The 22,180-nt window shown below is 45.6% G+C and overlaps 1 protein-coding gene across 1 annotated transcript in view; it reads right to left on the bottom strand.

Moving 5' to 3' along the window:
• Positions 1–22,180, bottom strand: part of LOC147732424 (uncharacterized) — a 2,559,122-nt gene that overhangs the window by 1,279,826 nt on the left and 1,257,116 nt on the right. Inside the window, exon 59 of the mRNA XM_086954262.1 lies at positions 20,027–20,278. Coding sequence (XP_086810388.1) covers positions 20,027–20,278 — 252 coding nt within the window. The remainder of the gene's footprint in view (positions 1–20,026; positions 20,279–22,180) is intronic.

The following is a 22,180-nucleotide window of genomic DNA, read 5'->3' as shown; positions in this document are numbered from 1 at the left end:
ACTGAAGCAAGAGAAGACCCTCAAAAGTTCCCACAGGCCAAAGGCACAGGAGTAGAAAGAGGACCTCATCAAAGATGAAGGCCCACGGTGCACAGGATGCGGTGAGGACAAATAACTTGGCAGCAAGAGATGCTGAAGGTGGAAGATTCTTGTAGCCCAAAGACCTCTTGAGAGCAGCGCTAACAAGCCTTGGCAACTACAAGTCAACGCTTTGCACAGGAGTTTGGTCCCACTGGTTCTGACGAGGGATACTGGCCTCAAAATTGCATCGAGGACAGGTCAGGCCTCGAGGGAGTTGCAGAACCACCACCTGTGCTGCTGAGCCTTTCAAAGTCTGTGAAAAGTCAGGAGCAGCAGACTAGTCAGCTTCGTTGTGGTGCCTGCAGATGCAGGGGAGTGAAACCCTGACTCCAAGGGAGATTACTTTGGGTATCCTTGATACCCACATCCAGACTGGAAGAAGCACAGACACAGTCAATGAAGACAAAGACGTGCAGAACAGCTAGGTCAGTAGCCACAGGAGTCTTCCTCGATGAAGTGATGGTTCCAGGCGAAGTCCAGCAAAGTCCAGGTATCCAGATGATTTTTGGCATGAGTCTTGTTCTATGATGAAGAGTCACCCAGAGTTAAGCCCTTAATTACCCTAGGGAAAGGGTTGGAATGGCTATGGGGTCCCTACCAGAGAAGGGGTTGGACAGAGGGGAGGATACTCCCATGTCTTCTGTCCAGTTTTGCACCAGAGCATTAGCCAAGGGTTCCCATAACTGGTTCCAACTGGAGTATGCAAGGAGTGCATGAAATATGCCCTTCAAAGCAGTCTAGTGGCACTGGCAACTGCCCCTACCCCATCCCAATACACTAAGTCCAGACTGGGGAGGTGGTTACACCTCCCTGCAACAGGAAACCTATTGTTCTACCTTTCCCTGCTTGAGCTTGGCTCAGCAGGAGGAGGGCAGAATCGTGTCTGTGGTCAACAGTAGCACTAGCTTGCTGTCAGACCCTGAAAAGCTATAACCAGGAGTATAGAGGTACCCCCCCCATTACATTGCATAATACTTCCAACACTGGAATCGGTGTTGGGGTATGATACCAAGATGTTCAATACCAAACATGACCGGGTCCGTAGCAGCCACTATATAGACATCTTGTAAAGGATGATGTCCACTATATGTATTAAAATGGCTGACCGCACTTACAAAGCCCGGAGAATCGACTTGGGGGTTTGTAGGGGTGTACTGCTCATGCAGGGGCACCCTCAAACTTATAACCAAGCACTGTGTCTTCAGGATTGAAAGGCATGCCTGAGGGGTGACTTATAGGGTTTAAGTGTAGTGACCTCAGATATAAGGAAACGTATATCTGTCATAGGTGGCGCTTGGACCAGCTTACACAGGCTGCAATGGCAGGCCTGTAGTCACAGGTTGAGTGGTCTCTCAGGGGTGGCATAATACATGCTGCAGCCCCTTGGAGACCCCTGGTGTACCTATGCCCTGGGTACCTGGATACCATACACTAGGGACTTACAAGGGTACACCAGTAGCCAATTGTTGAGGTACCAAAGTACTTACCATGTCAAATTTAGGAAAGAAGCACAGTGGCCCGGGTCTGAATTAGCAGGGCCCCGGCCAGGCTAGTCAAAAAATCATACTGATACCAACAAAAAGTGGGTGTAACCATGAAAGCAGATCCTACGCTCCTACAGTCTGCTTCCACCCAAAGAGAATGGTTATTGGAGTGGGAGAGAGGAGGGAAGATCAACAGCAAAAGAGAAATGTTACATCTAGATCATCCAGGGAAATCCAGCCAAACATCAACCTGGCCATAGAGACCGTACCAGAGGTACCCCAGTTAACCCCTTTATACGAGTAGGAGAATTGCTCCCTCTCTGCAATAGTTGAAATTGAGTGCTCAAATCATTATGCTGTGCTGAGGTCATCTGAAGAAAACAGCACACAGAAACTAGCTTTCACAAGCTTGTGCCGGATGGCGCCCAGGAGGGAGAACTTACGAATAACTGTACTTTGGCCACCTATGGGGTGAAATTAAGAGCCTATGTGAATTCATGATTGGGCTAGATAAAGTGTTAAACAAAAAGCTAGATAGCCTTGCAACATTAGCAGCTAACATAAACACTATATTAAAGGGCCCTACTAAACCCCTGAACTTAATAGGCCAGCCCCTGCAGCAAGCCTCCAGCCATAGAAAGGCCCATAAGAGTGCAAGGAGTTGACACCCCTTGTGGAACATCCCAGCTTGTTCGTAGGTCAGTTAAAGTAGGGAATGAGCCTTCAATCTGTACTAACTCACACAGGATGAGGGTGTAAAAACTGATGACCTCAATGAGGAATACCACTGCAGCTGAGGGAAGTACAGATAAAGGTTTTGAGTCCCCTAACTCAAAGGTTAAACAAAATGACACTTACTTAATCAATTTCCCTAAATTACCACAGGGAGCTAGAGAACCATGAGATTCACTCATCAACAAAGCCATACATTAGATCAGGAAAACTTGTGGGTGCAGATCCATAATACGGGAAGACATAAGGCATGCTACACGCAGTAGTAGCTTTGACTCCCACTTGGATTGTATAGGGCTGAAGTTAGCAAACTATGACCTAGTGGAGGGGCTCATTTCCCTCGAACACAGATTTAGGCACCCAAAAGTATCGCCAATCATGGTTAAATTAAATATCCAAATATGCTCATAACAGACTACATAACAGACTACAGTGTACAAGAAGTATGCGCACTAGAGTGCTCAAACAGATTTTCCCCCCTGATGAACATAAACGAAGATCATATGACCGCACAGCAAGCAGCCGGTACAGGATTAGTAGAGGATGGGCATCAAATTGACCCCTCAGGGACATGTAAGTGTATGTGTTCTGGTCAGCTCACAAATCGGTTAGCATATCTGATGGCACAGACAAGCATATTCATGGAAGTAGTGCGTTCATTAAAAAGCCTGATCGACAAACTTACCGAAACAGTGATAACCATTGTACAAAATATTACTTTAGATCAAACCAGACCACTCTGCCTATTTCTTCACTAAATAGTCTACCTTACCCTGGTGTAAAAAGTAGAAATATCAAAGACCTAATAAATAAACACACTGGTAGCATTGAAACAACCTAAAATAACCAGGCTAGAATGTATTCTTCTGCCCGTACCAGCCAAGATACACAGTTTGGCAACCAGTATCAGAAATTCAGATATATAGACCGAGTAGGATCATTTTGTATCCCCCCAAGGAATTCAGGCCCCATACAGCAAGGGTTAAATAGAAGCGAACACAGAACATCAGCTAGCCCTAGCAAGTGCCAAGCATTTCTAATTAACATTCCAAAACCTTCACCTAACCTGATAAAAGAAGACGAACAGTCACTGATCAACAAGAACAATCAATGGTTACGGCATGTTAGGCACTGCAGATCAGTAATTAGAGAAGATATACTTTATGCCAAGAGGGTTGAATCAAAAGGCGCCACTTCAGATTGTGTGTGTCTCACACTCAAACCATCAGAAGGTAGATTGAAGTTTATGGAACATCCTCCCAACACTGCGCAGAAATGACATCACACTGCATGGCGGCGAACTATCTAACTCAACCAGGGCCTTTCCTTGTAATGGCATTGTGGGCTCATGGTCTGAGATCGGGGTGGGTAATCCCACAGAAAATTGGAATGACAGTAAAACACACATGATGATGGACGGAATGTTGCACAATGGCAAAACATTCACCCCAGTCACAGATCTGGGTTTAATCCATCGTTATTTTGCTCACCAAGCCACCCCAGTTAAGACTGGCCATATGCAAATCAGTCTTGACCCTGTGCCTCATGGGAACAGTCCAGCCCGAACTGCCAAGCCATGTCTTCCCTGGACCAGAATCAAGCATCCTAGGACCGGTTTCTGGCTATCAGCCATCTTCAGCCACGATAGCTTGACTCCAGTGGCTTAGTGAGCAAGGGACTCACGTCTGGGCATACCCTTCCCACATAGGGTGAACAGCAAAACACACAAGATGATGGAAGGAATGTTGCACAATGGCAAAACATTCACCCCTAGTCACAGATCTGCGTTTAATCCATCGTTATTTTGCTCACCATGCCACCCCAGTTCAGACTGGCCATATGCAAATCAGTCTTGACCCTGTGCCTCATGGGAACAGTCCATCCAGAACTGCCAAGCCATGTCTTCCCTGGACCGGAATCAAGCATCCTAGGACCGGTTTCTGGCTATCAGCCATCTTCAGCCAGGATAGCTTGACTCCAGTGGCGTAGTGAGCACGGGACCCACGTCGGGGCATACCCTTCCCACATAGGGTGAAGAGCAAACCACACAAGATGATGGACGGAATGTTAAACAATGGCAAAACATTCACCCCCAGTCACAGATCTGGGTTTAATCCATTGTTATTTTGCTCACCAAGCCACGCCATTTCAAACTGGCCATATGCAAATCAGTCTTGACCCTGTGCCTCATTGTAACAGTCCAGCCCGAACTGCAAAGCCATGTCTTCCCTGGACCGGAGTCAAGCATCCTAGGACCGGTTTCTGGCTATCAGCCATCTTCAGCCAGGATAGCTTGACTCCAGTGGCTTAGTGAGCACGGGACCCATGTCTGGGCATACCCTTCCCACATAGGGTGAACAGCAAAACACACAAGATGATGGACGGAATGTTGTACAATGGCAAAACATTCACCCCCAGTCTCAGATCTGGAATTAATCCATAGTTATTTTGCTCACCAAGCCACCCCAGTTCAGACTGGCCATATGCAAATCAGTCTTGACCCTGTGGCTCATGTGAACAGTCCAGCCCAAACTGCCAAGCCATGTCTTCCCTGGACCGGAATCAAGCATCCTAGGACCGGTTTCTGGCTATCAGCCATCTTCAGCCAGGATAGCTTGACTCCAGTGGCTTAGTGAGCACGGGACCCACGTCTGGGCATACCCTTCCCACTTAGGGTGAACAGCAAAACACACAAGATGATGGACGTTATGTTGCACCATGGCAAAACATTCACCCCCAGTCACAGATCTGGGTTTAATCCATCGTTATTTTGCTCACCAAGCCACTCCAGTTCAGACTGGCCATATGCAAATCAGTCTTGACCCTGTGCCTCATGGGAACAGTCCAGCCAGAACTGCCAAGCCATGTCTTCCCTGGACCGGAATCAAGCATCCTAGGACCGGTTTCTGTCTATCAGCCAGGATAGCTTGACTTCAGTGGTTTAGTGAGCACGGGACCCACATCTGGGCATACCCTTCCCACATAGGGTGAACAGCAAAACACACAAGATGATGGACAGAATGTTGCACAATGGCAAAACATTCACCCCCAGTCACAGATCTGGGTTTAATCCATCGTTATTTTGCTCCCATTGATAGTAACACCTTGGGAGAAATGTCATTAATTCAAGAAAGTAATGGCCAGGTTGTTATCCTCCCCATTATCCTTGAACCATCCACAACCAGATTGGCCCTTGCCTCCTGAAATATTGCGGGACTGCTTACAAAAATAGCCTCAGCAGACTGGTCTGCATTTATAGAGGACCACAGTATTTGGGCCTTTCAAGAAACTTGGTCATTGAATCACATCTACTGCCCTGGCTATCTAAACTTTTCAAAGCCAGCTATAGGCGGGTGAAAAGGCAGACCCTCTGGAGGGATTACTCTATGGGTGAGGCAGAACCCGGACTACAAGGTAGAGGAAGTACCAATAGATAGCTCAGATATCCTGGCCATACTTATACGTCTGAATCATTCCCCCAATATAATGGTAATAAATGTATATGCAAGAGGGATGGTGGGTGGTAAACTATCTAACACGGTTAGCATACTTTAAAGTTTTATCAACAAAAATAAGGGCAGAAGTAAACTGGTAATTGCGGGTGATTTTAATTGCTCATTTGAGCCCCTTGATCAGGAAAATGGAAGCCTTAGTGTAGAGGAGGATATCTAATGGAACATCCCATCCCTGGATCTACCCCCAATAACGAAATGGACGGAGGCCGCACTCCAGTTAAAAGGCCTATGCTTGGAAAGGGGCATCAGGGCAGTAAATGGAAGGACTTCCTCCGATAGAATGGGCTCCCCCACATATAGTAATGGGCATAGAAGCAGTCGCATTGATTACTTTCTTATTAATTTGGAACTATGGTCCTCCCTATTTGATATGGTGATCCTCGAGAGAAATGAAAGTGACCACAATCCACTGTTGATGGCATTGCACGTATGGGGTTCTCCACAGGCACGGCCGATGGTAACAGAGGGCAAGACTGCATATGCAGTATGATGTAACAACATGAGAAGAGTAAAATGGGCCTTGATGGTAGTTGTTAGAGCAGATGAAGTAGCTGGTGGAGTGTACATTAGTAGTCCTCCAAAACCTAGATTCCCAGGAGGAAATAAATGCAAAAATTATGCACATTCATGATAACATGTTCACAAAACTCAAATCCTTTTTTATTAAACCCCACAAACCAAAAAGAATGATTATCCCAAAAGCAGTAACTTGGTACAACAAGGCCTGTAGAGAGGACTATAAGAGGCTCTCCCATGCTATAAAGTTTTAAAAAATGGATGAAATTAAAACCGCATGAAAGAGTTACAAAATAACCCAGGTCACAGCTAAGAAGCAGTGGGATAAACAACAATGACTAGACATTCTCCATGCTAGTAAAGAAAAAGGTATGCAAAAATGTTGGCAGATAGTAAAATGGGGCAGTGGAGCTTGTCGACAAACTCCCATTAATTATGTAGCCCCGGACCAGTGGTTATCCCATTTTGAGGCTCACTTTGCTGCTACTGGCAACAACGCAGATAATATACAACTACCCAAACCAGATACCATTGTTTTTTAATAGAGGAGAGGTCCAATCTGCCCTAAATGCAATCCCCAGAAGATGGGCTCCGGGCCCTGATTGGATTCCGGCAGATTTATTTTTACACGATAAGGATAACTGGCTGACATATATACAGTTACTTGCCAATGCGATAGCTAGTGGTGCTCCCATTCCAGATTCTTGGGGAGGCGCAGAAATTTTCCCGATATATAAAAAGGGGGATGGCTCCCGCCCCGGAAACTACAGGCCAATTAGCCTAATAAATTGTATACAAAAGATCATGGCTACGCTAGTGTTGAGCAGATTCCAGTCCTGGATCACAGACAACAACATTTAGTCCCCATTGCAGGCTGGCTTCTGCCAACACATAAGCACTGTAGATCAAGTCTTTAGGTTTATTTTTGATCTATTGGCATGTGGTGGTCATCGGGGAGGAACAATCTATGCTGCATTTATTGATCTCAAATCCGCCTTTGATCTGGTCCCTCGTAACAAACTATGGGGGGTACTTAAAGATTCAGGGATGCCACTAGAACTGCTTTCATTGGTAGTCAAGCTGTATGAGTCCAATTTTGCCCAGGTTCGCTGGGGGGCGCAGGGTAACATACCTGACAGGTTTCTGGTAACCAAAGGGGTATGCCAAGGGTGCGTCGCGGCGCCAACTCTATTTTCGCTAATCATCAATAGGGTTGTCAACTATTTTACCTCCTATCCAACTGATGCCCCACACTTGCCGTCATGAAGATACCCATATTTATGTTTGCCGATGATATCCTTATAATTTCGAAAAAACAAAAAGGGTTGCAGAGTGCACTGGAAAGATTCAAGGATTTTTGTGGAGATCATGAGTTAATGGTTAATGTGGAGAAAACCAAATTCATGGTTCGCCATAAATACAAAGCAATAAAAGGAAGGGTCTTTATGAATAAGGTCGACTCGAACAGACAGATGTATTTACATATCTGGGGATCACATTGGGTAGGAAACTAAACTGGAGACCCCAGGTTGACATAATGTCCCTCAAGCATGCTCAATTGGCAGGAGCATTATTAAAAGAGCAGAGGTTGTCCCATATAAAACCGGTAGGCCCGGCGCTAAAGATACATGATACAAAAGTTAGGGCTTCAGTCTTGTTTGGCACAGAGCTTTGGGGCTTCGACAACCTGACTCCCTTGACTCCTGCCCAGAATAAATTCTTGAGAGACCTTCTAACCTCCTGCAATCTATCCCCCTAAAGCCCCTATACTTAGATCTGGATTACTGTCCCCTAGCGTACTGGAGGGGGCTTTGGTCTAATCCGCAGTTGTTACATTATGCTAATGCTCTATTAGATGTAAGAGGGGCAGATTTATCGTGCAAAATGCCCTGGTTACAAAAATAAAGTGTTCACTGGCAAACACTGGCAAATATGGGGATGAGCCATCTTGGGAAGGTCCGGTAGGTAGTCTGTTTCCTTCCCAAAAAATCTTTAAGGAAGCATACTGGAATGTGGTCAAAATGAACTGTCTGAAATCCACCAATGACACCTCCCTGTCAGTCATCTTTCTGGAACACAAGCAAGATAGCCTGTTCAAGGAGTACTGGGATCTAATAACTAAACCATGTGATAGAAAGCTATTCCATCAATTCAGGGTGGGTACACTCCCCGTTAAATCGTTTACACACAAATGGAATGGCTCATCGGATGATAAATGTGTTTCATGCCCTGGGCAGGTTGAGTCAATCCCCCACATCTTATTTGTGTGTCCTGCATATAAGCTTCCTAGGTAGAAATGGTTTAAACCAACTTGCTCCAATCTGAGTACCAGATCTAGTGCCATAGCTCTTCGTATTCTGTAATGTAATGTAATCTAATGTAATGTAAGGGCACATTTCTATAGCGCGGCTATCACTCCAAGGAGCATCTTGGCGCTGTGGACCGTGACCAGATGGACTTGGCCGGCAGACTGCTCGCAAATCAGAAGGCCTGCACACTTATACTAAAGCTTTACAGGCGGTGTCCGTAAGATTGTAAATCTACATTTTCAGAGATTTCCTAAACTGGCTCTCTGCGGGGATTTGCCGGAGATGAAGTGGGAGCTTGTTCCACGCCCTAGATCCAATCACTGTAAGGGATTTCCCTCCCTTGGTGACAAGCTTGAATTTGAGGACCTAAGATTCCGTGATTCTAAAGATCAACACAAACTATAGCCATGGCCAAATTTTTGAGCTGGATGTGCGGTATAAGATTCAAAAATATGAATAACTAAGAAGCTAATGAATGGTAATTGTATCCAAAGAGTGCTGTGTCTACATTTGCTGTATATACCATTGAGCTACTGGGCTACGTTTGTTAGCTATCCTGACCATTCCTTCTAATATTCAGCAGCATGTATGAGCTTTTCATAGAAAAGGAAACATTGCACGAATGGTAGCCAGGTCGAGCAGATTGAGTAATATATTTGTTAATTTATCAAAATACCAACATTTTATTAACTCTTTTTAACCCTTTTAACATCATAGATGATTTTTAAATCAATTTTTGTACATAATGTATTTTACATTAAAGCACTTTACTGTTCATCTCTCAAAATATTAACTGCATTTTAACAGTTGTATGTATATTTGTGCTTTTACCTTTTTTATGTAACATTGTTAACACTATTGTGTCTTTTATGATCTAAATGATCAAAATAAAGACTGCTTTGACTTTGACTACAGTGTTACAATACAAAAAGGCACAACATTTAATCACTCCCCCACAGGATCACATGAATCCACAGATGTTTTATCAGAGGTTGACTGACTGAGAGGGCTGCTGGTATACCTGCTGGATAAGAAGGCACATTTTTTTGAAATACCATCAGACTCCCCCCACATATATCCATTTGGGAAGGAGGTGATGGAATCAAGTATACAGCTAGGAGGCCTGCAGGGAAACATGGATATAGAAGAGGCCCAAATAAATAGCATCTTAGCGAATGCCGTTGGTAATGGAGTGCCAAAAGGGGCCACTATTAAACTTATCTTGTGGAACGTGGCTGGCATTAGAGCAAAACTTAGCGATTTTGAAAGGTGCAATTTTATAGATTAGCACCATATAATACTCCTACAAGAAACCTTGGCCCTGAAACCGGAATTTAGACATGGGTTTCTCACATGTAGCATACCTTCACTTATGGGGAGAGCCTCCGGCAATCTGGTTGAAGCAGGGCCCCTTTTCCAGCTGTTAGGGTCCTTTCAGTTAAGAGTAGGGATTGCCACACAGGGACAAGTACCTTGCTATTGTGACAATGAATCTTAGGTCAGTCAGTACAAATATTCAATCAATAACAGTGGAGCATATAGCAGGTTCACTGATTCACTTAAAAAAGGGTACCCAAGTAATCATGGCTGGAGATTTGTAATACTCTGGTTTCATACGACTTGAATGATGAATCATCTTAGAATGGGAGATATGGTAAGGTCTTGTGCTGTCTACGGTGATGGGAAGAAAATTACTAGGGTGGCCGCCCAACTATAAGAGTTGGCTGTGAGTCTAGGGTTGAGGCTAGTGAGTTGGAACACTAAGTCTGACAGCCTGCCTCAACCTACCTTTAAAAGAGGAACACCTTCACCAGTCACCTCAATTATTATTTTCCTGGATCAAGCTCTTTGTCTTCAGGACATGACGTTGGTCACAAGAGCTGCTCGTGGTCATCTAGCTTTAAGTGATGTTTTCGACCTTTCAAATACAATAGTTTGGCTCCAAGAATTGCGATCAATAACATTGGGTCAACAAATAATTAAAGAAATGGTAAATGGTCTGCGGTGGCAAATAATAATAATGTAAATGCCAAATTTTACAATTTGCCAGTAGAAGGAAAAGCCCCAGTGATTGTGGAATTCTGCGATCCTATTCAGACAATTGTTTTGGCCATACATTGTCATTTGAAGGAGCAACTGAGGCCTCTTTTCATGGAAGAAAGGCGGATGTGCAGTGAGCCTAAAAAACCTCATTGGTGGTTCACAAACATTTTGTTGGATTGCTAAAGATAGACATTTAATTGCAGCTAAGTAGGGGGAAGAACTCTGAGAAAAGGGAAGCAGGAGGGACCTATAAAGCATTATTAAGGGAAGCTAAAAGGAATTGGGGGGCTGAGCAATGGGTGTCCTTAACAGAAGCCCTGAGGGAGGGAAACACTATGCTATTCTGGAAGTTGGTCACTGACAGCACATCAGCAACAGAGAGGCCACTAGATTCAGAAATCCAGCTGGAGACATGGGCAAATCACTTTGAGGTGCTTTATAAGGAATGGGCGAGTGATCAGAAGCAGCCACCAATAAGTACAGAGATGAAAACTGCCCCTCTCCTTGAGTACAAAATAGCGAGAGAGACGAGAAGAAAGCACCTAACATCAGCCTTGAGGAAACAGCTCAGGCCCTGAAATTATTGCAAAAAGATTTCGACTCTGGCTTTGATGGCATTCCTGTACTTATCACACACAGAAGTTTGGACACCATATCTTAACACTTTAAGTAATGCTGTCATGAGGGCGGAACAGGGTCCCCCCAACATGGCATGGTGGTGCTGTTATAGTGCCGATTTATGAGAAGGGGAGAAGAGATTCACCATTCAACTTTAGACCAATAAGTCTAATTGATATTAGCCAAAAGATATTTAGTAGACAAATCTTGGTCAGGCTCCTAACATGTCTATCTGAATAACCTTCCATGGTAACTCCCAAGCAGGGTTCAGGAAAGGGATCAGCACTCTAGATCAAGGAAAGGGGTCAGCAGTCTGGATCAAGTATTCTGTTTTCAAATATTTTGCTAGAAATATATTACCCTGAGGCAAGACCATTAGAGAACGGCTTTTGACCGGGTCCTGAGGGAGGAGCTGTGGAGGGTCCTAGAATCTTACGAGCTGCCAGATTACCTGCTTCAGATGTTGAGACTCATACACACTGACACATACAAACGAGCAAGGTGAAATTGGGGTTAGGGGGGTTCCTACAACCCAGATCCCCATAAATGATTGCATCAGAAGGAGCTGCATGTTATCCCCCACTCTGTTTAGCCTCTACATTAATGGCGGGGTAAATCGTCTTCCACAAAGCAATCATGATGCACCTAAGTTATGTGGTCTTCACGTCCCAATATTAATGTTTGCAGATGACATCCTCCTTATATCAAGAATGCTGAAAGGCCTGCAAGTGGAATTAGATTCCTTTGCAGCCTTCTGCGCATGTAGGGGACTGGAAATAAATCACTCAAATCCAAATGTATGGCGTTAAACTTGCATGAGGTTTAACCTGCATAATCTGCCATTTCAGAGTAAAATGGCTATATGGGGAGTTTCTATAAAGCAGGTTAAGCAATTTGACTGCTTAAGTGTTAGGGATAATGGATAATCTGACCTGGGCCCGCAAATTGAAAAAAGTATAACCGCCCTCCATTAAAGGACCTCAGCTATTGGAAGGAAGAATAAGGCCTCCTTGGGGGTGCCTGTTTTCCCCAGCTCCTACTTTGTACAAAGCAACAGCAGTCGCAGCAGCGCCATATGGCGCTGAGTTATGAGGGTACACTAACTGTCAAGTGCTTATGTCATCTGAAAACAATTTCATCAGGTTCCTGCTAAAATTACCCACAAGCACCCATCTTATACCGCTTAGGTGTGATATGGCCCTGCAGCACACTCACCAGGTGACTTACATAACATCTTTACTATATTGGACACACTTCTGGGTCTCAGAGGAGATGAAGCCTTATAACCTTTTCCATGCTCATGACGAGCTGAGCTCATCATGAGGCACGGTGCTCCTGTGCTCATGACGAGCTCAGCTCGTCATGGGCCGTGGAACGCTCATGTGCTGAGCGTTCCACGGGAGCCGGTGCACCAGTGACGAGCTCAGCTCGTCATGAGCACAGGACCGCTGTGCCACATGACGAGCTGAGCTCGTCATAAGCATGCGGGCGCAGTGCGCGCCCCCCTTCCCCCCAGCACAGCGGGGGAATTACCCCCGAGGCGAAGGGGTTACGGATGCTTTGGTAGAACTGATTTCCCAGGATCTTCATGCACATACACCATGGCTCAGATATGTCATAAACATGTTTAAAAAGATAAAAATGGAGGTGTTATGGTCTTCACTATGGAGGATCAGAAAAGGTGACATCCAGGAACAGCCGCGGCCTGTGGAGGGAGTTGCAGTGGGGCAGAAAGGTGGGGAGGTGCAGGGTGTGGGGTGCTAACAACTGAATATGGATAATTGGAGGTAAGTTAACAATTCAATTAATAAAACGAATTTCGTAGTGAGGGCTGCATCACATTTTGCGATTACATAGGTACTTCACATCACACATGTGACCTTCAGTCCCTCTAAAAGGAATAACCTTAGTAAATGCAGTTCAGGTGCAATTACACCTCTTTACGTCCAGGAGATGCCCTTCTCCAGACATCGCCAATCCAGACCTTCATCACCTGATGCACTTCTCATACCTTCCCTAGCTGTAGAACCAAAGTTCCAGCCCAAGAGGTGTTGATCTGCAAGATGAGCCCTGGAGGGGTTTCTCGTTTCAACTGGCTATGGGGGGGACTCCTTTTCTTCGTGCTGGGGAGGCTGCGTTCTCCTGCAGCTCCCCATGCGCCCTTGCACACATGTGATGGTGGCCCCGTTCTCCTAAGACCACCACACTTCTGCATGCCTTGCAAGGCATTATGGGGCTATTCTTTCTTTCCCTTGCATATTATAGTAGCAGCTCCCACGCTGCTTCTGGGAGAGCCGCAATCGCACCACTGTTGGTCCCACGCCGATTCCAGGCCTCGGTGGGGGGTCCGGTCCCACCCGAACCCCCAGGTGAGCCATGCTACTCAGGGAGCCTACCTCGGCTGCTCCTCTGGTTTTTTGGGGGCCCGGTCTCACCCAGGCCCCTCGACTCGCTTCCTCTTCATCGGGGTCCTGGTCCCACCCGAGAACACCGCACCTTCCAGGCTTGCTGGAGAGCCACCCCAGAAGCCGGCTCCCCATTAGGCCAGCACCCTCTCGGGCTGCCGCGGGAGCCAGCATTTCTCTTCTGGTCTGCCTGCTCCGACAGGCAGACTCAGCGACTCACGCAGCCCAGCTGGGCCTCGGGGGGGTGCAGCGGCTCTCCCCCGGCCTCCTCCTTCACTGTGGGGCACTGTGGGGCACTCCTGGGCCCGGAGTTGGGGATCCCGGGCCCCTCCAGAGAGGTATTCATGGGAAGGGGAGCACGGCGGGGCCCCCTCCCTCCACGACTATTGGGCCAGGGTGGGCTCCTGGTACCCCAGGTCGGCAACTACACGGGAAGCGCGACAGCACTCCCCGGCTTAGCTTCCCGCACTGCGGGGTTGGTGCGATGGCACTCCCCCTCTTCTTTCTTCCATTTGGGACCTGTAAACTGGGTCCTGGGCCCCAGGACATCCTCAAGAGGGGCGCGATGGCGCTCCCCACCCTCCAGAGTCTTCAGGGTACCAGGGTGGGCTCCTGGCACCCCCTTTGGGATAAGTTCATGGGGAGCGCGGTGGCGCTCCCCGACTTTCCCTCCTCGTGGGGCAGCCCCCGGGACCTGACCCACCCCAGGGGCAAAGTTGAGACTGGCGGAGGAGCCCCACACGCTTTGTCGTCGGCCCATTGAGAGGTCAAAGGTCGCCTACCTTCTAGGGGGCATATCTCGGTACCCAGGCGGCCGATTTTCACAATTTTTGCCTCTTCTTGCTCTTGGCGGTGCTCCCAGCCACTGGGAGCACTTTCCTTCACCCTCCTGATCTCAAGGAGGGTGCATTCAGCAGGGAGCTGTCTTCACCGGCTCCCTGCACCAGACTTTTGCCTGGCTTTCCTCCTGGGCCTCTCTTTTCCCTGCGCAAAGGCCCCTGCTTCTGCATACTGGTCTTGGTCTCTTCTCCTGGCGCTATTCAGGATACTGGCACAGTCAGGGGTTTCCACCTTCCAACTGCCCATTGCGCCAGGCTCCAGCACCCTCTGCCTCAGCAGACCACAACCCAGAGAGAGCTTCTCTTCCTGTGCAAGTTCTTTTAAGAAGTTTGGGAGGGGGCTGGCAGGAAGTCTCTGTTTGCCCTATCACACAGCGCCACACCACTTCTCTGCCCCTGCTCCCTCTTTCCTGTCCATGCCTCTGGATTTGTTCAAAATGGCGTCGTCCAGGATCTCCTGCTACATGGTCCCTGAGAACCCCTTCTCCCCAGGGCTGCCTTCACCCTTGTGCAGCTTGTTGCCTGGCACCCAGTGACAGCTGCTGATGGATTCGCCGGTAGCTCCAAACATCTGCTCTCCTTGGAGGGAAGGTCTTTGCTCTGGGAAGAAAGGTCATTAATATAACCTGCCAGGGCCATACCCCAGCAAGGCCCTGGTTATGAGCTGACTCAGAGAAATATTACATTTCTGGATGACTCAAAAGCAGTACAAATATGACTTTGGACTCTACAGAATACTTCTTCTCACACCTGTTACAGTGAACTTTAGTGCGTGTCTGGAATTTGTGGGCCTCAGGAAAGTAAAACTAGCCCATGTGCTCCCTCTCCCCAAAAGAGAATCATGGGATACACACTGTAAAGCACACTGACTCTCCCTGGCATGTTTCTTCCCACCGTATGAAGCCCATTCCATGTCACCACCCAATTCTGCATAAGTCCTGCCACACCATTCACTTTGTATCTGCTCTGGGGCTGCGCACACCAGGAATGTTCCCTGCGCAGCCCGTACACGTGTGTACACATGTATCTGCATGTAACTTGCCCAGTGCCCCTTACACCTGATGCTGCACAGTGGCTTGGTCAAGCCAGGGGGACACCAGTAAAATCCCCATGCAGTCTCTTTCATTATGAATTCACAGTGGGTGAGTCCCAACTTATGAGGGTCCGCCACAGTAAAAGCTCAACAATTAGGTGCTCAAAAAGCAAAAAATCTGGGCGGTCCATAGTGTCAGAACCACCTTCTAACATCCATGGATTGCTTTGTCCTATGAATTTAGCTTGATGGGGGACGATCGATGTATGCTTTTATTTGCTTTTAAATATTTGCAGGCATTATATATGCAAATTTTATATTGCACCTGATTTTATCACTTTTGACTTGTGGATGAATTTGTTTGTGGTCATTTTATATATATATTTTTTTTTGCTATAAGTGATATGTGCTTTTATTTCATTTTAGCCGATATAAAGATATTACTAGCTCTTTGTTTTCGCATTAAAAAAACAGACAATGTCTTCTGTATATCAAATAATGTAATTTACAGCCAATGAAAATCATGTACAAGCATGTGTTTTGAACTAATAATGTGACTGGTGCTGTGCAAGTAACATTTTTTGTGGTGCCCATTTATGTAAAATCATGTTATCAATTTGCATGTTTTTCTTGTCTATAACATTATAAAAGACATACTATTTAGGGACAGGCCAGTCTTCACTATTTTCTTCCTAATCTTTCAGACTTTTCTGCGTGTTACTTAGAAAGAGCTAGATGCTTAGGGACCATTCTGCATTTAGGCCAATTTAATATAATTATTAAAACGAGCTAGGAACTTTGCGAAGAAATCACAACGTTTTTCCAGGCTAAGGTGGAAACTATTTTTCTAAGGCTAAGGTGGAAACTATTTTTAGCACCTTTAAGAGTCCAGTTGGCAGTGGAGCAGGAGTTTTAACATAGGCACCCAAAATGGGGCTATATTCAAAGCCCACAGTGGATACATTTGCTCAATATCCTGCACAGAAACACTTAAGCTTCTTTTGTCAGCCAAATCAGGCTCACCTTATGACCCCTGCCCAGTGGCAATGGAAAAACTGGCTTCTGAACCTACAGCCATGACACTCACTCCTTTATTCAATGCTATGTTTTCTGAAGGGCACTTTCCTAAAGTGTGGAAAAAGGCATCTGTTATGCCACTTTTAAAAAAGCCAAATTTGAATATGAAAGACTCAACCAGGTTTCGCCCTATTTCACGTCTCCCACTTCCAGCCAAATTAATTGAGAAAAATATGAATATTGAACTGAGCACTTATCTACGCTAGGCCAAGGTTTTGGACCCAGACACGGCCCGTGCAGGCCAGGGCGTTATACCGGGGCGGTGACATCAGGTGGGGAAGGGTCAGGGCGGGGGTTGTAAAATGCGGGATATTGACCATTAAAGGTAGGTCCAGTAAAAAATATAAAAAACGAATTTCTTTGCCCGCGCTGCATCGCCAAAAGTGATGCAGCGCGGGCAATAAAATTCTTTTTTTTCTTTTTTTTGTTACTTACCTGTAATGGTCCATATCCTGCATTTTACAACCCCCCACCTTGACCCTCCCCCGCCCGACGTCACCGCCCCGGTATAACGCCCTGCACAGCCGTGCCTGTTTGGTCCCCACTCAATTTGGGTTCAGGGAAGGGCAAAGTTTGGAAACTGCCCTTCTCAAATCCACGGAAGAGATCAGGAGAGCGTTGGGTCAGGGAGGAAAGGCTACATTGATACTGCTTGACCTCTCTGCAGCATTCAATACGCTCCACCATGGAGTACTGATGGACCGTCTGTTGGCTTGCGGAGTGCAGGATAAAGCCTGGACTCTCCTTAAATCCTTCCTCTCGGATAGACTACAGATAGTCGCTTTAGGTGACTTTGTCTCAAAACCTTTCTCGCTCCCATGTGGAGTCCCACAGGGGTTATCAATTGAGCCCTACGCTTTTTAATATTTATGTATCCTCCCTCGCCCCCCTGATCGAGTCATTCAGATTTTGTCTTACATCATATGCCGACGATACTCAAATTGTGGTATCCCTTCAACCAGGGCAGGAGAAGGCAACTGGAGAGAGGCTCCAGGATTGTATGGAGGCAGTAGGATGCTGGATGACTCAAAACTGCTTAAAACTGAATGCTAGCAAAACAGAAGTCATCCTGTTTGGGAACAATGTTAATTTCTGGACCCCAAGTTGGTGGCCAAACTCAATGGGGACTCTACCAATAGACCTCCAGGAAAGTTAAAAACCTGGGAGTGGTAACTGATGAACACCTTGACATGTGCGGTCAAGTCAATGCCGTTGTCTCCGCCACAACATATATTCTCAGGACTACGAGGAAAATTCTGCCTCTTTTGCCAAAAAACAGCCAGCGCACAGTGGTTACAGCCTTGATTATATATAGACTAGACTAGTGTAATAGTCTATACTTAAACATGCAGGAGCGCGGTATGCAAAAACTTCAAATGTTTCAAAACGCAGCAGCCAGATTGCTCACTGGAACCTCGAAATTTGCATCAATCCGAGTGCAATCAAAACATTTCATTGGCTACCAGTTAAAAAACGGGTCCTCTTTAAAACACTTTGTTTAGTTTTGCGAGCCCTTCAAGGCACAGGGCAAGCCCATCTGAAACATCAATTTCAGTGGTATGTGCCCAAAAGATCTTTACGTTCGTCAGGAGCGAAATTAGCAGTAGTACCACCTATAATAAAAGTTAGATGGGGAGGCAGAAGTTTTGCCGCTGGTGCAGCTAAGGCTTGGAACGAGCTCCCTTTCTATCTGAGAATTTGTTATGATCTATTGGCCTTCAGGAAGGCGTTGAAAACATGGTTGTTCTGAACACCACTCAGGCAGCAATCTACGAAAGTCGGGAGTACTGCAGCAAGCACCAGGACACCTCAGGGTACACCGTGCGCTGTATAAGTTTTCCTAACATAACATAACATAACATAATTATTTGGAATGACTGTCAGATGTGCTGTGCTTAATTTATTAAAGGCCGATGGTATTTTGCAATATTATCATTTTGGTTTTATGTTATTTCCCTTGACGCTAATGCTTTCTCTGATGATACTATTAATTGGATATATTTAGTAATACTGAGAACTGGAAAAGGCTTGTTGTGCAGGCTTTTTTACCCACTTCCCTGCGCCGCAAATTCTGTTGCTGGGGGGGGGGGGGCTAGAGGGTGGGTGTGGCGCTTCAGTACTCATGACGGCTCTATGTCGTCATCTCTCACTGGCGGCGTGTGCTTGTGACAACGTGGTGCCGTCACAACCCTGCCCACTCATTAATTCGCCCGCACAGGTGGGGAATTAGCGCCGCGTGGGAGGAGCAGCAGTGGCATGGCTGCTCCACGCCGTCATGAGCACACGCCTACCGGGACTCATGACGGCGTGAAGCCGCCATGAGCACCGAAGGGGTTAATGATCTTGACTCCCTTTCCTGCTCAAAGACACTCCTCAATTAATTAGAGGTGGAGCGTTGATAGTAACAATAAAAACACAAAATAATGATAATAATAATTTGGTTTTATACAGCACTCAAGAAAGCAGATGTCCCTTTCTGAAGTATTTTACAGGTGTTACTATTACCTAACTTAACACAATTCATCACTCTGTGGGAGGGGGGTTGAAAGGCTGAGATGGCTCTCCCTGTTATCTCATTCATCAGCGGTCAGCATTTCAATCAGAAGCCAGCTTTGAAGTTGTAAAACTTTATCAATGAAACATGTAATAGAACAGGATTTTAATTAAATTTCATTGGCCTTCAAAAGATAAAACATTCAGCAGATCCTTCTAAGATTAAAGTTGGCATGCTTAGATTCAACAAGTCATACAATTGTTGCAGTAAGCAGTATTTGCCATTATGGTCTCCAGTCCCCACGACTCCAAACAGAGGGGCTTATTTATGAGCCTTTGTGTCACATTTACGCCGCTGTTGTGTCACTTTTTGTGACGCACCAGAGGCGTAAGTGATGCGCCACGTTGCACCATATTTATGAAGTGATGCATTTAGGCAAATGCGTCACTTCGTAAATCACTGCGCTACATTATACCTGTGTCATATTCATGTATGCAGGATGGGCGTTCCCCCACATCAATGCCTCGTAGCAGTGGCGCATTGAAATCGATAAGATTTCAGTGCACCACTTCTAGGATGCCATTGCGTCAAAACCTTACACCTGCCTCATGGCAGCTGTAAGGGTGACTCAGGCCCTTTCATGTGAAATTTCACATTGCTGGAGTTGCGTCTGTTTTCACACACCCCAGAAATGCTGCACTTTTGCGCATACAGATGCATCAATAATACTGATGTATCTGTAACTCCTTGTGACATGATGCGTCATACAGTAAATATCACGCATCAATGGTGTCGCAAGGAGGGCGCACTGAGAAGTGTTGCATCACTGCTTTGTCGCAGAGATGCGACACTTCTCATAAATAAGCCCCTGAGTACTTACCAGAGACTTTCAGTAGCCCTTCTCCTTGGCAGAACTTTCCAGCAGGGCAGGGTAGACAGGCGTTGAAAGAAATCTTCCCAGAAGATGGTAGGTAAGTGCCTGGAGGGCATGGTCTGGGCATGTTGCTGCCAGCTGGGCAGAAATGACCCGCAGGACACCGGTCCCCGGTTCCATCACCAGAAGGGTTGGGTTCCCGTGCTTTGAGTGAACAATAATATCCTGGGAGACATAGTCCAGTAGGCACAGTCAGACCTACAAGTAGAAACCAAACAAGCCATGCTGAATAGGTAGAGCTTCGACCATTATTTATCATCTATTATACAGGACAGATCCACACTCATTGCTAGTGGGAAATCCCACAAACGTTTAAATAAAATGAAAGACTAATGTAGGAAACCTATTTTAAACAATCAGATTATAATATAAGAACATGTATATATCCTCAAACAAATTTGGATTTTTTCAGGTGGTCAGGCTGAACTTGTGACTTTTCCTCGTCCAATGGGATCAGATAACTGTGAGAGGCAGTTTCTGCTTCGTGGCACTGTTTACCTAAAACTTTTATTATCAAAATGTCCGGGTCTATTTATTGTTTTGCTTGTTTTTGTGTCATTTACTAAAATGTACTCTATTTATCTATGTTAGTTTGGGATTTTTCTTTTGTCATGTTTTCACTTTATTACCTTGTGTGCTGCATAACTACTTTACACATGGCTTCTAAATTAAGCCTGGCCGAATTGTGCCAAACTACCAGAGGTCTAGGCACAGGTTAACTTAGGTGAGTTTTTGTGGTTGATCCTGACAAAGATTGTGCTAAATATTGAGTGGGGCTTCTGTCCTTTTTAATAATATTCCATTTTCTAACAATGTAGTACCATTTACAAGAGACTTATAAGTAGATTAAATGTGCCAATTAGGAGCATACTAATTTTACCATGTTTGGAAAGGAGAGCACAAGTACCTTACGACTGGTTAGCAGGAAAAACGTGCCAGAGTCCTCATGCCGACAAAATGTGCTCAGCAAACTTAGGGAGGCACAAATCTGGAGAATACCATACAAAAGATGGTTATTTCCAATATTCCCATTAAAATGACATTTTTAATTTTTATATATTTTTGGTTTGTTAAATAAAATATTTCATATTTGTGTATTTTTTTAAGCATACTTGTTTTGCATTTTTGTTCATTGTTTTGATGTTCAAATCACAGAAACCAATTAGTCCCAGGTTCTCGTCACCGAGTAGTAATTTAGCAGGGTCCCACAGAAGTCAAAAGGTTAAGAACCCCTGGTAGACAAACATACATCATAACTGAAAGGAACAGCACAAAAGACCCCATTTTATCTCTGACACTGAAACAAAAAGTGGACGTCTGAAGTTCACTTTTGATTGTAATTGGATGAGGAGTCACGCACTACCTGAATTCTAGACGAACTGCAGCTCTGGCATCTGGTGCTGTTGTGCACAGGAGGTGTGTGAAACAAACAAATCCTCCAGAAAGGGCGTTTATTAAATAATTGATTCTACAAATATATGTTGTCCTTGATTACATTGTCAACCTCAAATATCCATTTGACGTGGGACATGGTCATTAAAAGCTAGGTGATTGGCATCTTCGCTTGCAGAAACATGCCTCCCTATGACTATGTGCAGGTAGACAGCTAGACTTTCGTTGGTTTGACAGCAAAGTTGATAGCGGTGGGCGGGAACAGATTGAAAGTTTTTATAGTTTTTCTCAACTCTCCGCATCTCTTTATTTTATCTGTGAAACTGTGGCGGGTCAAAGCAAGGCACAATTAAGCAGCACTGTCCCAAGGCTTTTTATCTGCAACTGGAATAGCTGGTTGAGTACCTTCTGTGGGAGTCAAAGAAAGCAAGGGTGAGGGGAGAGATGTCCATATAGTCTAAAATTGCAAGACCTTCGATTTTTCTCTATTGCCTTTACACCTTCTCAGCTTGACTGATGTCCGTTGGGGGAACGTATGTATCTGGAATTATTGCGATCTAGGCACCATTCAAGGAGAGGGGTCAGGGACAAACCAACCGATGAGGGCTAGAGCAGGGAAGACCCCTTAAAGGAACAATTGTTATTTTTCCCATATTATGCCCTGAGGTAGTTCTTTTAAAAGGAAGGAAAAGGTAATCTGCAGGGCAC

The sequence above is a fragment of the Lissotriton vulgaris genome, chromosome 2_1, assembly GCF_964263255.1.
Source record: "Lissotriton vulgaris chromosome 2_1, aLisVul1.2, whole genome shotgun sequence".
Lineage (NCBI taxonomy): Eukaryota > Metazoa > Chordata > Amphibia > Caudata > Salamandridae > Lissotriton > Lissotriton vulgaris.
This window is presented reverse-complemented; position numbering and strand designations above follow the sequence as displayed.